Source organism: Ammospiza caudacuta, chromosome 3 (assembly GCF_027887145.1).
Source record: "Ammospiza caudacuta isolate bAmmCau1 chromosome 3, bAmmCau1.pri, whole genome shotgun sequence".
Lineage (NCBI taxonomy): Eukaryota > Metazoa > Chordata > Aves > Passeriformes > Passerellidae > Ammospiza > Ammospiza caudacuta.
Window position 1 is genome coordinate 49,757,685 of NC_080595.1, and position 15,252 is coordinate 49,772,936.

Below are 15,252 nucleotides of genomic sequence, written 5' to 3' on the forward strand. Positions count from 1 at the left end.
ATTTTCATAATTGAAATCCTTTCTAAATGAGAAACTGTAAGAAGACTACAATTGTCTTTTCACATTTTGCAAGACTAAAAGAAAATATTGTAAATCGAAATTCACCATTTTGTCTACTTCTTCTTCCTTTTCATTTATTTCTTGTACTGTTTCCTAAAAATAGAGCAAGGCCTATGGCACATTTGGCTTCAAAGCTTATAAAATCGCTTTGCTGTGTGAGCATTTCTGATCTTACTAAAATGGACAAAAGAAGAGTAAACGGGAAAAGGAATCAAGCAGATTTCAGCATTTAAAGATGTGAGTAATATGTACATAGCTAGGTCTTGAGGTGACTGAATAAGGGTGTTCAGAACTCGTGCTATACTGAAGCCATTCACTTTGCATTAGGAACAATAAAAGTAGAAAGTCTGCAGTGTGTGTGTAGGTTAAGATGTACTGATGCAGCTGCTGTGTCAATGGTGCAAGTGTGGTGTAGTGCTCTGGCTTTTTGGAGAGGCAGTCACTGAGACTGGCAGAAGGGGGAGCTTTTGGAGTATAACTCATTTTGATCATTAGTCTCAACTGGTGCTCACTACCAGCTGTGCTCCTGGGCTTTTGGAAATCCAGCATAAGGAGGATAGAAGAACATCTTTAAAGATAAATGTGAGGCTATAACAGCAAGATCCTCAGGGAAGCATTATTGCAAGCTCTGCTGCAGCACAGTGCCTCAGTGTGTACGTTTTCAGTAAGACTGTGAGTATGATTACTCCAGTTTTTTTCCTATTTTCATTTCCATTATTGTCTCTTCCTCCCCTTGATAATTAGGCAAATTCAAAGCTAACAACATTTTTATGGTATTGCTGCTTTTTAAGGATTTTGTTGCTCACCTTGTAGCTCTTTGAAGGGCTTGTCTTCTGAGCGTATCAAAGATCTATAAGGTGAATTCATTGAGTCAGGATTTGCTTGTATTTCTCCGTGGACAATGCTGACCACTCTTTTACCCACATTTTTCATACAGGGAGACAGTATGAAAGGAAACCATACTGGAACATGTGAATTTTCATTCAGTAGTGAATAGATTACATATCCTACAGAGATGGCTTTCGCGAACAGTCGTGTTCAACTCTTGATCAGAGGGATTGGATGAGGACCTGTTGTGTCATAGTGGAGGAGACAAGATCAATAGTGCTTCATCTTCATGGGAATGGGAGAAAGAGGCAGGTCATCTAGACGTGGAGAATAAGGAACTTGGAAGCTGAGCCAAAAGATTCTTGCTGAGTCACAATAGCAAATTATAACAAAATATACACAGAAGTCCAGAATACCTGATACTTAATCTCATCTTCTCATTCTTTTAGTTGATTAATTGTGTAATTTTTTGCAACAGAAGAAAAATGAAAGTCTTTTAATTCCTCACTGGGGTATAATAAGTTATTCTAAGCTCCTAAAAAATATCTTCTGAGTTTATAGTCATCTTACTTGCTGAAGATTTTTGGCAGGGTGCTCAGAATGCTTATTTGATCTAAAGCTGAAGTTCTTGTCTAATTCTAAATTTAGTATGCTTCCCATGCCTTGCCAAAATAATTAGGGGAAAGGTAAGAATTGGGTTCAATAACTTAGTGACCTGGGATTTCTAGGAAGAAATGTTTTAAATGTGAGCAGTGGCAATTTAACCTCTTAGTGGAAAAAAGAGATCTCAGAGACCTTGGGTTTAATTTTTACTGGTTCCATAGCAGGTGAAGGCAGTCAAGAGAAATTTTTTGCCATTCCATTTCAACTCATAGCAGAAATCAGCTGATCATCTAATAATTATAAAATTACAAATAATTTAATTGTTCCAGATTATTTGCAAACATCTTCACCTCCAGAAGTTATTACTTCATGTATTTACCTCATGAATGATTAAGGTGTCTGAGGCCAAAAGCTGTTGCTGGAGCCTTTTATTTATAAACTAACAATGTAAAATTGTAGTTAAAAGTCTTTTAGTTGACTGAAATTTAGCCTGAAATCAGTTTAAATTAAATTTTACTTCTTTTAGGTTAAGAAGTAGTTGCTAACATAATGAAATAATTTTACAATCTTATTTATTCCAAGACTTATTCATGCTCAGGTGGGCAAAATGATATAATTTCTCTTATCATAATCTGAGTTAATTAAATTCATTAATGACTTTTTTATATACATATACTTATTTTCTGTTGTTTGAATAATACATATTTTAGAAAATAGTTTAAAATTAGTATGAAAATTAAACTGCAATTGAATAGCAATTAAGTTTCTGAACAATCTATTTGAACCTGAGCAACACAGTTAAATGTTATAAAAATTAGCAAAAGACTGGGTGAATTAAGGGGAGAAAAGCTACATATCCTGTTTTGTAATTTATACATATTTTTCCTGCTAATTAGGTGAAAGCAAAAGGAAGGGGCTATTCTTTTTCTGAATATGCAGGAGACTGCTCTTTAAACATGACAAGATTATTTAAATGTTGAAATGTCCAGGGGAAGAAAAAAAAAAGCAAATTTATCAAATCTGATACTTAGTAGTCATGGATAAAATTTCAATATATTACATGGCATGCAGAAATGTGTAATTTTCTTGTATAATTCCTTCTTTCTGGGTGTGAGCAAAGTGCTCCTCTGTGGTCAGCAAGAAAGGTGCCTTGAACTAATAAATTATTTTAAAGAATTAACAGCTGAACTCTGATAGAGGGATATGTTGATTAAGCAGTTTTGTTGGCATTGCATTTTAGGTGGTGCAGCCAAGAAACAGAAGCAATCGAACTATCAAACGTAACAAAATTTATGTCTTGTAAAAGTTTATCTCATAGCTTATCTCCTGTTTTATTCCCTTGAATGTATTATATTTTGTCTAATAAAGGTCTAGCAAACTTGGACTAATAATCAGATAATTATCAGATCTTCAGATGTGGAGAAGAAAATCTTAGAAACAACTTCCAACATTTTAATGCATTGTTTATTTTAGTGTATTGTCACGTTAAATTAAGTTTACAGAGATTTCTAGCCAAATGTGACTTACAGAATCCTTTTAAAATTGCTTCCAGATGTTTGAAAGAAAAACCTTTTTAGTATGTTCAGAAAGCCTGGGAAAATTTAAATTTTGAACAAAGTTAATGTTCAATCAGAAATCTTGCATGCAAAAACCAGTAGAATTGTAATTATCAATTATTTTTTTGTTATGCTAAATTACACTAAAATGCTTTCTTAACAGTTTTGGGTTTTGTTTGTTGTTTTTTTTTTCTTTTTAATAATTTTGGCTTTGAATGAGTGGCTGGAAAAAACAGGCTATAGAACTTATTTAGGTACAAGCTGTATTCCCAGCTAGTTTATACTCAAACATGAAATTAACTTTATTACTCCATTTGTTTTTTCTTTTTCTATCTATATTTCATCTCTTTATCCATATCATGTAAATCTGAATTTTGACATCTTTTTACATCTGACATTTTAGAGCTGAAGCAATTTAATATTCTTACTGTGTAGATTTTACTGCAACCTGTGTATGTAACTATTTTTTATAGTCTATTTCTGGCTAAATTCACAAAACATTGTCATATTTCAAACCACTAAGATTTTCTCCTCTTATATATTATATAACATATGCTTTCCTTTCATTTTCTGGTTGGATAGCAAAAGAAAACACTTTGGTAATGAAATCTGGCCCTTTAAGAAGAATAAGTATCTTCTTGCTCTTTATAAGCTTCTCTTCTCTGAACTGCTGCTTGTGACACTGCATTTTAGTTTGGAGCACTCTACCACTCTGGAGCTGTATACAATACAATTTTACACAGAATATTTATGAGGGTTTTTTGTCACTATTCTTTTATTGAGAGTTTCTCCAAAGAAACAGAGCAAAATTTCTCAAGGACTATTACAATTTTATGATTCAAAAAACAAGGGCTCATTCCAGGAGTTGACAGCCTAAACTCTGCATTAACTTTGTGTGACATATTTGGAAGAAGTTGTTTCATCTCTTGCTAATGTCTTGATTTTCTCTTCAGAAAAATTTTATAGGAAATTGATGCTACAATAACAAGTCATGGATTTTTGTTCATACTTTACAGTGCAGTGGCACATATAATGTATACATACTTTTCTTGAAAATTTTCTTGATCCTAATTAATCAGGTTCCAGAGCACTTACAATCATTATGTAGAAATGTTTTATATTGAAGACTTACTATCAGACACATTTCTTAAGAATATTTTTATTTAATATTTTTTACTTCTAATAATTCAAGTTTTCAATACGCATTGTAATGCCTAAATACTCGTGTCCTGCGTGTAGCTACAAATTCTTATTGCTCTCTCATCACCTTGGCAGGACGAACTCTGCTGGAAAAGCTCTTCAGCCAGCAGGAAAATGCACCACAAGAAGAAGCAGAAAAGCTCTGTTCTCGCATTATTGCAATGGGTCTTTTGCTTCCATTCACTGACTGCTTCAGAGAGCCATGTAACCAGAGTGCCAAGCAAAGCACACCCACGTTTGATGTAAGTACTGAAAAAGTTGTCTTTTGTCTCTTTTTTAAAGCGGGACATGATTTTCTAATAGTTTATCCTTCCTGAAAGAATTTGGTTTGTCATTTTAATGAAAATTGCCCTTAGGAGAGTGACCAGCTCTTTTTCTCTGCTAAGGTATGTACGCTTTTGTATCCACATCAGCATGTTCTCCTAGAACTTGATTTCATAATTTTTTAACTCATATCTTGGTCTGTCCTTCATTTGCAGTTTTCATTGTTGTCTTCTTTGAATCCAAGCACTCAGTATGACTACCAAGATTTCCATCAATAGCTGCTTCACCAAAAAATATAAATCAATGGATAACCAGAAAACATCATGTCGCAAAATTTCACAGAACTCAAACTAGATGTCTATGCTAGGTTGTTTTGGTTTTTTTCCCCCCCTGAAATGCTTTTGATACAAAATAGTGCAGAGGTCAATGTAAATATGCTGGCATTCTGGCTACAGGGTTATCTGTACCTGTGGGCTATCTGGCCAGGTGTTTGCCTACTGTTACAAACCTGGGTGTAGACATAACCTTACATACTTTTCCTTTCTCTTGGATAATTAATTCAACATTAGGATCTTCTTGTTGTAAGCTATGGCACCTAATACCATTTTATGTGGCTAAAGATAATTAGGTTTTTTTCTCTCTACTAATTAACTTCACAATAGTATACAAATATTAACTTATCTACTTAATGTCTTGCTGATATAGTTAAGATCATCCCTACTCTACACATTAAGCTGAATTTTGGTTACAAACACTCAAAAAAAAATTGGCATAGATATGAGAACATGATTACTTCTTAACTCTTTAAATCTTTCCTGAAGAATAGTTTTACACAACTAGAAAAGGGATAACTGTGAGAATAAATTATTTCCACTGAATTCTTATACAAGCATTCCTAAATAACCTAGTTAATCTACAAAGTTCTCTAACAATATCTTTATGTTTTATGTTTTGACTTTGGTGTTACTTTTTGTTTTTCTTTAAGATGCAACATTTGAGGCATTTTTTTTAACGGATTTTTGAAATTATTTGGAAAATGCAGTTTAACTATAAAACTGAGGTTACTCAGGCAACTTAAAATCACGCAGCATTTGAAAGTGCTCGTGGTTAAATATACTCATAAAAGTTACTAGAATAGACAAGTTTCTTATTTTTCAGGTAATTTAAAACAGTCGGTAGTGTTTTCCACTCTCCTGCTGTTACCATATATCCAGCAATTTCCTATAGATTATTGCACACCACATTTTAAAAAAGCTTCTCTTGCATTCTAAATAGATTTTTTCTCAAATTCAAAGTTTGCAAATAAACAGAAAATACTCTTTTTAAAAACTGATATACCATGCTTTTCCTGAGTAACAGATACTTTAGTTATCTTTTGTTTAACACATCCAAATGGAGGGACATGGTAGTAGCCGAGTGCCACGTCAACCATCTGTCAAGATCAGGAATTTAAGATGTTGCTGGATTAGCAGCGATCTTAATGTGACTCAGTCCATCAGTAAACCACAAATGTCACAGTTTCTGTGACTATTTTTCTGTATAAATCCCCTAAATAGATCACACTCTTGGTATAACACACAGTATCAGAAGTGGTGTACGGCCCTATTATGTAACCAGGAGTTCATCATACTTCAAAGGAGCATACAGCTGTCTTGAGCACCAGATCTCCATAATTGCATTCCATGTGGTGCAGAGCTGAGAGCTGCTGATGCAGAGTTTTGGAATATGTTCCTACTCCAGCCTTGGTGACCAAGGACAGTACAGGAACACCTATCAGTTTATTCATTACGTGTTCTCCGAAACAAAAATATCTAGAAATTTCAGTATAAATTGTAATGGCTGAAAACTTGAAAATTGGGCATCACTTTGCTTCTTAGAGTAAGTTTAAAGTATTTTACAGGAATAAATGCTAATTGTTAGGTTAGGGAATTAAATAGCTTGAAAAAAATTATGGTGATGCTGAATATTACTTTAAAAAGCACGTGTAAGGTTGGTTAGTCGTGTCCTCTCTTGGATCTCTCTCCATGTGGGTACTTTAGGGTTTTTTCCTATTCACATTTTTCCTGTTTGTTTGTTTGCATTTTTTAAATTCATTAGAGCAAAACTTTATTGTTGACCTAACAACTTGTTTTAAAGACTTAGGAATCAGGACTTAATTAAGGACTAGCCTTAATACCTAAATTTCACCCATCTAGAATTAAGAGGTACATCTTTGACTTTACTCCAAAATTAGGAGCAGAACCAGACCCATATTCTTAGCTCATCTCTGAGTTCATCAGACCCCTAGTTCAGTTTTGGATTGCCTCCAGTTTGGCTGATATCCTTTTCACTTAGCTGAAACTGCCCTCAGCAAAGCTCCTGTAGCCCTGTCCTGGTCCCTGCCACCTGGTTGGCCTGCCTTCCTCCTTCTTGAAGGTGCTTCCATGGTGGTTGCCTGTTCCTTACTGTTGCTTCTTTGCCTCTCTTGATTTTCATCTTAGTCTGGTGCTTGTAAGTCTCTTAGGTCACTCTTTCAGAATATATATATTTTTTTGCAGAATTTCCAATACGTTTTCCACTGAAACCCATCTTTGAATCCTTTTCTCCTTTTGTGAATCACTCCTTGTATTTCTGAACTTTAAAGTACTATTTTTTAAATTTAATAAAATCCATTATTCCCTTCTTGCTTTAGTGTGGTCCCACAGACTTCATTTTGTGAAGATGTTAGGTTACAGTTTATGAAAGCAATTAAGTAAGTTTTGTTCACTCTATGATCTATTGCCCATGGCTTGAGATGAATATAAACAGATTATTGAAAAGTCCTATTCTCTCCCTCTGATGGTCTTTTCTGGATGACCTCTAGAATTTAATTTAACATGGCTAATGCTGAAATCTCTTGAAATATTTGCAATTGCACATTTTGATTATATTCTTATTTTCTTTATTATTCATGCCTGCTGGTCACCTCTACTTCTCCCTCTCTTAGAAATGTTTATCCAAATCTTGTGTCTGTTTTCTCAGTAATGCAAGAGATCTGGTTTGCTTTTTTAGTCCCAAGATATTCCAGGATTCAGTGTAGGCTATTAAAAAATAGTACAAGCCCTCTTTTTGATTTCACTTTGGATCATATTTCTTTCTCTTCCTTTTTGTCTGGCTGCAATTAAGCAGTGCATTAAAAGTAAAGACAACTTTCACAGCCCTTAGTTTCTTGGGCTAGTTTTATAATGGCTCCTAGAATTCAGTTTAATTTAAATTCTTGGCATTTGTGTCTCTGGTGTACACTATGGTTTGTGGATGTGATGCTTACGCCTTTTTTCATATATGGCAAACATGAAGGATCAACAAATGCTTAATTAGAGCACAAACCTTTAGAGAATCATCAGCTGTCACCACATTTATGCTGAGGATGGTGTCCAGTTTCCAAAGGCTTTTATATTACTCAAGTCTTTTAATGATGATTGGAGATGACATGTTCATGAAGTATCTCTGAACTTTTTGTCAAATTAGCCCAAAGAACAGAAATTTTAGAACTGTTTTAATAACTTATAAGAAAACTTGCATGTTCAATCTTGGCCTGTTTTATCAATTATTTCTTTTGAAACAGCTGATGGCAGTTGCCCAGAATAAAAGATTAGTCTGAAAAATACAAGTTGAATAAAGCTTTAAAAGTAATGTAAATAGACGAGGACTGGTATTTTTAAGATTTAGCTGTTAAGAGGCAAAGGAAGCTTTTGTCATTGCTCTTCCTACCTACTCCTACAATGTAAAGAGTATCTTAGAGTAAGTAAATGTTCAGTGGCAGGTTCTCTGTCTAGACATAGCTGCCCTTACTGCTAGTTTCCTGTTTGCAAGGGAGGCTGCTAATTATTGCTTCATTTATGTCATGGCAACTTACTCATCAGGCTATCTTTAGTCTTTCATGCTTCTGCTAGTATTTTATAAAATAAAAGCAGGGAGTTTAACTAAAAAATAAAGTGAGCAAGTAAATGGGCAACCTAGAAAGATAGATTATTAAAAGCCTACAGAAAGCGTGTTCTCTGAAAAAATTGCTTGCCTTTTGAATGGCTATTGCCTTTTGAATTTCTCCCTTTTCAGCAGTTGTGACTTATTCAAGAGGGTTTCTAAAGATTCAAATAAAACAAAATATCCTCTGAGTGAATGATATGCAAGACATTAATGCCTTGTGAAAAAGTCTTCCATTCATAAACCATAGAATCATGGAATTGTTAAGGTGTGCAAAGACCTCTAAGATCATCAGGTCCAACCTTTAACCCAGCACCACCATGTTCACCATTAAAGCGTATTCCCAAGTGCCCCATCAACATTCCTTTTGAACACTTCCAGGTATGGTAATTCCACCACTTCCCTGGGCAGCCTCTTCAATGCCTGACTACCCTTTCAATGGAGAAATCTTACCTTATACCCAATCCAAACCTCCCCTGGTGCAGCTTGAGGCTTTTGCCCCTTGTCTTGTTATTTGTCACTGTGAGAGCCACCTACCTTCCAATATGTAGTGCAGCTGTAGTATTAAGCCTTTTAGCATGCTACATCATTCTGTTATCTTAGTAGAGTGAAATAATCCTGAAATTGACATGTCTACAGAGTGCATCTTTGGCAAGAATGTAACAATGGACAAGTCTTTTCTTATGGTTGGAGGATCACAGTCTTTAATAAGTAGAGATCTCATCTGCTTAGCTCCTCTCTTAATAATCACCTAAGGTATAAGATAACTATCTTTAGAGAGTCATCAATAATGTGTATAACTTAGAAATATTTCCATGAGCATTTAAACTGTTCATAACAAGGAAGAATCTGGCATTTTCCTATCAATATGAGGCAACTTTTTTTAATATCTCAGTGCTAAGAAATACTGACAGTACTTGATGTTTGAATTTTATCCAGTAGTTGCAATTAACACACACTGTGGATGTGTAATCCCTACTTATGACTTCCTGCTTCAGATTTTTCAGTTCACATTGTATAGTCTTAAGCTATGGGCAGTTTTTTCTTTCATAGAAAATTCCTACTTTTCTTCTGACAGACTTTTCAAGTAACTTTGTGTTGTCTCTGAGCATTAGGTTTAAAACACCTAAATTCTGAATGAAAAATTATTTTTTGATAGGGGCTTTCTTTTATAATTTTGTAAGTGCTTTTGAGAAGAAAACTGAGCATACCTTAATATTCATAATGAATTCCTTTGTTCGAAGAACTTAATCTCTATTTCACACTGAAGGGTCCAGTAATGACTACATTTCAAGGGGCACTAAAAAAATATCATCTCCTTTCATCTTTCTTTGTTTGTGATTTGATTTTGACTCAGCTATATATCTGCATCTCTTTTCAGTGCTTCTATTTAATGCTGTTACTCAGTTGAGTACAGCTGTTAATGCCTTCTTGATTTATTAACAGTTTCAATTCATGCTATAATGAAAGGGCTAAATAAAGTCCTCTGGCTGGTATCTTTTTTTGCTGTATTATGATGTGATTTTATACAGTCATGTTTGACAGTTTGGGATAGGCACTTCCCCTTGTGCCATTTGCAGTTATGATGCCTGACTAGGCTGTCATCTGTTTCTGAAATAATGCTTCCCCAAGGAAGCAGAGAGACAGACAGCATGAATGGAAAATGCTGCAAAAAATGGCTGTTTTCCTATTATCTCCTGGCCACCTGTGGCGATGCAAATGCTTTCTAAGGAAATAAAGACACTGCTTTCTTTCTGCTGAGTAGGAGCAGATGGTGGGACTTTGCAAGTCGGAAGGAAGATAAATTAGTGACATGAAGGCTTGACTTAATTTTAACTTATTTGCACTGCTGATATCAGTCTGAAAATTAGTAGGAAAACAGACTGTAAATAGACTCCTTTCTCAGAAAACAGACAGAATATACCAGTGAATCAGTTTCCAAAGAACTTTCCCAAGTACTGAGAGCAGCTAGGAGAACTTTAATTCTAAACTGCAGCACATAGCTGGCAACAATACATGCAGCTTTTTTTACAAGCATACTTTCAATGCTTGGGCATATAATAAGTAAGACTGAATGCAGTTCCACCTCAGACCAGTATTTATCAGAGCAGTACATTGGAGTACTTGATTTTATCATAATACATTGGAGTCAATAGTGAATAAGAATTTAAAAGTGAACAAGTGAAAATTGAGGACTAGAGCAGAGAAAATAGATGGTTAATCTGCTGTCTTAACCTTTTTTCAAGTGTAGGTTACCATAGCAGTTCATTTTGGCCAAATCAAAGCCTCCATGTCTCCTCTTCCATTGCCCAGTCACACTTAGTGGCACTTTGTCTTTTGTGGTGAGCAATTCTGAATGTTCTTGAGTGTACTACAATGCAAACAGTTGGTTGATTGTTGGGCCGAAGTATTGTTCTTATGCTATTTCTCTACTTCCATTCTTAGGAAAATGGTTGGGTTCTTTTTTGTTGTTGTTGTTGTTTTTGCTGTTGTTGTTAGCTCAGGTCCTGAGGTCTTCTTTTACTCTATTCTTCTTTTTCTTTCTTTGTTCTGTTTCTTTGCGATGATGCTACTATATGCACTTTCAACTTAGATGTTTTATGTGTAGCATGTTGCTAGGTTTTCAGAGTTTGTTTTTTGCAGTGAACATTGATAATTTGCTTGTTGCTCTGAAGAGCCTCAAGAGCCATATACTGAATGTTAAGTTTACAGTACCTGTTTAAAATTTTTAGTATCATTGTGCATATGATGAAGGTGGTGGTCAGCCTGCCACCTCAAGAGATATTTATATTTTATGACTTTCTTTAGGTTAGTTCTCTTTCTTCAAAATGTCAGTCATAAAAAGATGCCTTTTCTTACTTGGAATTGTAAATAAATTGAGGGTTGAATTTGCATATATATTGCATATCTCTTTCAAAGAGAGTTTTTACAATAGTAAAAATTACATTGTCAAATTGCATAGAGAAATTTTCTAAGTAAGCAGTTTGATTTGCATAATTCAAATTTTTCAGAGTCCAAACTTGTAGAAGAACTGTGTCAGTGAAAATGAAAACAATTCCTGATGAGGATGCTTCTTGTCTCAGCTTACATTTTCTGATGAATCAATGAGAAGGCAAACCCTCAGGTCCTGTTAGTAGTAGCTGATAACCTGGTGGTCTTGGGATGTGGCCTTCCAAGTGGGTGTTTTAGTTGGATGTGTAGAGAAGCTAGGTCTTGACCTGTTTTCTTGAAGGTTAGCCACTGTTCCTTCTTCCAAGGAAAGTTTACTGTAAGCTCACCAGTTGAGCCTATTCAGCTCTGAAAAATGTAGCAGTTACTGGGGAACAGGAAGACCAAGACAGCACTGTAACAGAATGAGAATAGATGTGGAAATCTGAAATTTCGTTTCCCGATTTCCTTTCCCAGTGAGACCTCTAACTGCAGAGCTATTGGCTTTCTTTGCCTCTCCTGGGATATAGTGTTGAATCCTGAGCGAAGTTTGATGTGATCAAGCATGATTTTTCTCTTTGGTTGAGGAGGCTGAAGTCATTTAATGGGAAATAAATGTTTCATGACTTTTGACAATTGAAGTGTTTTTAACTTCATTGTTTAGGCACATTGGTTCTCTAAAAAGAAAAAGCCCTCTGACTCAAGTAAAATGCTTATGTAACAAATTTAGTTCATGAGGATAAAGTGCTGCTTCAGCTACACATTACAGTATTATGAAGGACTTGCTGGAAAGCATCTGTGCTCACTAGTGCAGCTCAAGGCAGCACAAGTCAAGGGCCATGTTTAATCACTGCTCTGGTTCTGTCTGTGGCAAGACAGAGCTTTGTTACTGAACCTGTCCTCACAAAGTAAACCACTTTCCCCATTCTTAAAAGTATTGATTTCTTTATTTAAAAAGCTGCTTAAAATAAAGCAGTCTCCTGCTGATAAGACCGTTTTAGTCTGGCTCTAGTTTCTCGAACTAAAACCTTGCTTCCACAATTAACTCTTTGTATGCAGTGGAGAACATGCAGTTGACTTTCTTTCATTTTAGAGGTACTATGCTTACTATACTAGAATGATTAAACCGCCTCAATGGAAAAAAAAAATTAATTCCTTCAACACACTTGAAACAGACTAAATGCCAAGAAATTATATACAAATTTGGACAAACTCTTTGGAGCTCTTAGCCTGGAAAACATTTCTGAGACGTGGCATCTGGTCCTTTCTTATCCCAAGTAACATAAAATGGAATTCCTCTATGAGTTTATCTTATTACATCTTGAATGGAATTATACTTTTTCCTCTCCTAATTCTTCAACTTCTTCACTCTGAAAGAATGTCATCCAGAATGACTTGATGAGTAGGAACCTTCTCGTAACCACTGCTCTGTGTTTACTCCTGGCCCATTTATACTCGCCTGAGAACATGCCAACAATTCTGTTCTTCCCTTTTCAGTATAACTTTGAATTTTTATAGTTCTAGTGAAAAAAAAATTCAAGTTTATTATTAAAAAAGATAGTTCTGCAAAATAGAGGCCTATTGCATCATGGCTCAATACAAGAACCAAGATGCATATGAGTACCAATGCACTCTCATGTAAGAAAGTTTAGAGGTACTGCTGAAATACTTCCTCCTTCTACTGCTGCCCAATACTAGAGCATTGTGCTGCTGTACTGTCTCACCTTTCCCACCTGACTGTGCTTTGGCTTTTTTCCTTGAGAATTTTCTAAATACTTCTGGTAAGATTTTTTTCCTTCTTGATCCTCCCATTGCTAATTCATGCTTTTGCAGCCATGTGAGGTAAAGGTGCATACACCTATTGTTATTTCAACCCCATTTCCTATACATCTTTTAAGCCGTTCTCACAATGGCTGTTTTTGTTCTTTGAACTAGAAGCAGATAAACAGCTGATTAAAAACTGAAACAACTTTGAGCAGAAGGTTGTACTACCTGCATAGCTCCAGGAGTAATATAGCATGCATTCAAGGTCGCATATTATATTCCTGCAGTGAGGGTTTTACTAATCTGTAATTCAGTCTGTGGCCCAGGGAACAAAACTGGTGTCTGTGTGTAAAATGTGTGAACCCTTTTCTGAAAGGTCCAGGCCCGCCAGAATGACTTCTGATGTTTGCTGCAGGTCTAACTCATGGCCCTACTTTTGGGTCCACCAGCCACAAGGCATTTGCTTGGGGCCTTTCTTTGAGTAGCTTCCAACATTCATTTCCATTTTTAAAGATGAGCCAGAAAGAATCTCCAGCTTGAGCAGTGAAGTGAATATTTGATATTAATTTATTACATAGTTGAAATGTAACACTGTGGTAGCAGAGAATGAAAAGTTTTAACAAAAAGCCCTCCTCTGTGCACACTGAGAGCTGTCTGGGAAGAGAGTGAGTTAAACTACAGCCCTGGCTCTGTGATTCTAAGTGCTAGCATCTATAAGTGGTAAAATGTATATTGATTAGGTACCATCAGATCCTGCAGGCAGTTTGCCTCGCCCATGTGCAAATGCTCTGCACTTTTAAGAACCAGTGGAAAGTGCTGTGTAAGGACGTGTGGAAACGAGAACTCTTCTTGACATCATGCTTAGTGCGCTGGACTCAGACAGCTTGAAGCTTTCAGAGATGAGTCTGAATAAATAAGACTGGGATCATTTATTACTAGGACATGTACGTGATTTTTTTTTTCCCTCAAAAAAGATGCTTTAAAGACTAAATAGTGGAGTCTGAGCAAGGTGAAGGGGAAATTCCAGATGTATCCAAAACTTGATCACGGTAAGTGTATTCATTGACTGTACGTATAATGATATTTAGTAAAAATTGCCTCTGAAATGAAAAGACTAAAGGAGAAAAAATTGAATGTGGAAATCTAGGTTCGTGGATGATTACTTTGTAATTATTAATACTAAAAAACAAACCTTAATTTTTTTATTTGGACTATTTTGGTTTTTTTGCTGGAACAGGACTTCAGCATCACAGAATAGCATATTTCTTCAAGCAGTTCTAAAAATCATGCACATTTATGGCATTATCAGATTTGTAAGAGGAGAAATGAGGTGGGTTAGTATATTGACTGACAAGGAGCTGAAGACAAAACACAAAGAGGATTAGGTTTTGGACCATAGCTTCAGTACATAGGAATTAAGATATTCAAATGATTTGTATCTTTTAAAGGGCATGAAAGTAGAGATGGGGTTAATCTTTTCCCTTTTAAAGTGTAATTTATGGACTATCAACTTGCCATCCAGATTATCTTTCTGTCATGAAGGCATGAGGGTTTTTCATATTTTAAATAGCATTTATAAGCTTGCAAGTAATCTGAAAATAGTTATTGTTAAATACCTTGTTTATATGGATATGCTTTCATTATAGTGCAAGTCTATAGCATTTTTGAAAATCTACATTTACATCTATAAATTTCCATTATATGAGGTGTCTAGTCTATTGTTCTTCTCTGTATTGAATACAAAACAAAGAAATCCCCCTGAAATGCAATGCAACCAAAAAATACTATCTTTTAAACTCACAAAAAAGCTCCTATGCTGGGTTAAGAGTTTTTTACCAAGTTGTATGATGATTTAATTTATAACGCCTTATATTTTATATGCTGTAAATTATATCAGCAAGAACATAAGTACTTCATATTTTCTTGCCTTCATAATGTGTACCATCTGTACAATAATTCTGAGCTCTTTTTTTTTTTTTAATACATCTTGATTCATGTAGACTTATCTCATTTCAAGGATCTGTTGCTAAATTTTTCTATTATATCTTTCAAGAACTGGCATGGTGAAATGTCATGTCCAGGAACAGTTTAACTGTTTGTCCTCCTC

The 15,252-nt window shown here is 35.2% G+C and overlaps 1 protein-coding gene across 1 annotated transcript in view; it reads left to right on the plus strand.

Moving 5' to 3' along the window:
• The window catches only part of FMN2 (formin 2), a 149,887-nt gene that overhangs the window by 12,325 nt on the left and 122,310 nt on the right, over positions 1–15,252 (plus strand). Inside the window, exon 2 of the mRNA XM_058801633.1 lies at positions 4,323–4,489. Coding sequence (XP_058657616.1) covers positions 4,323–4,489 — 167 coding nt within the window. The remainder of the gene's footprint in view (positions 1–4,322; positions 4,490–15,252) is intronic.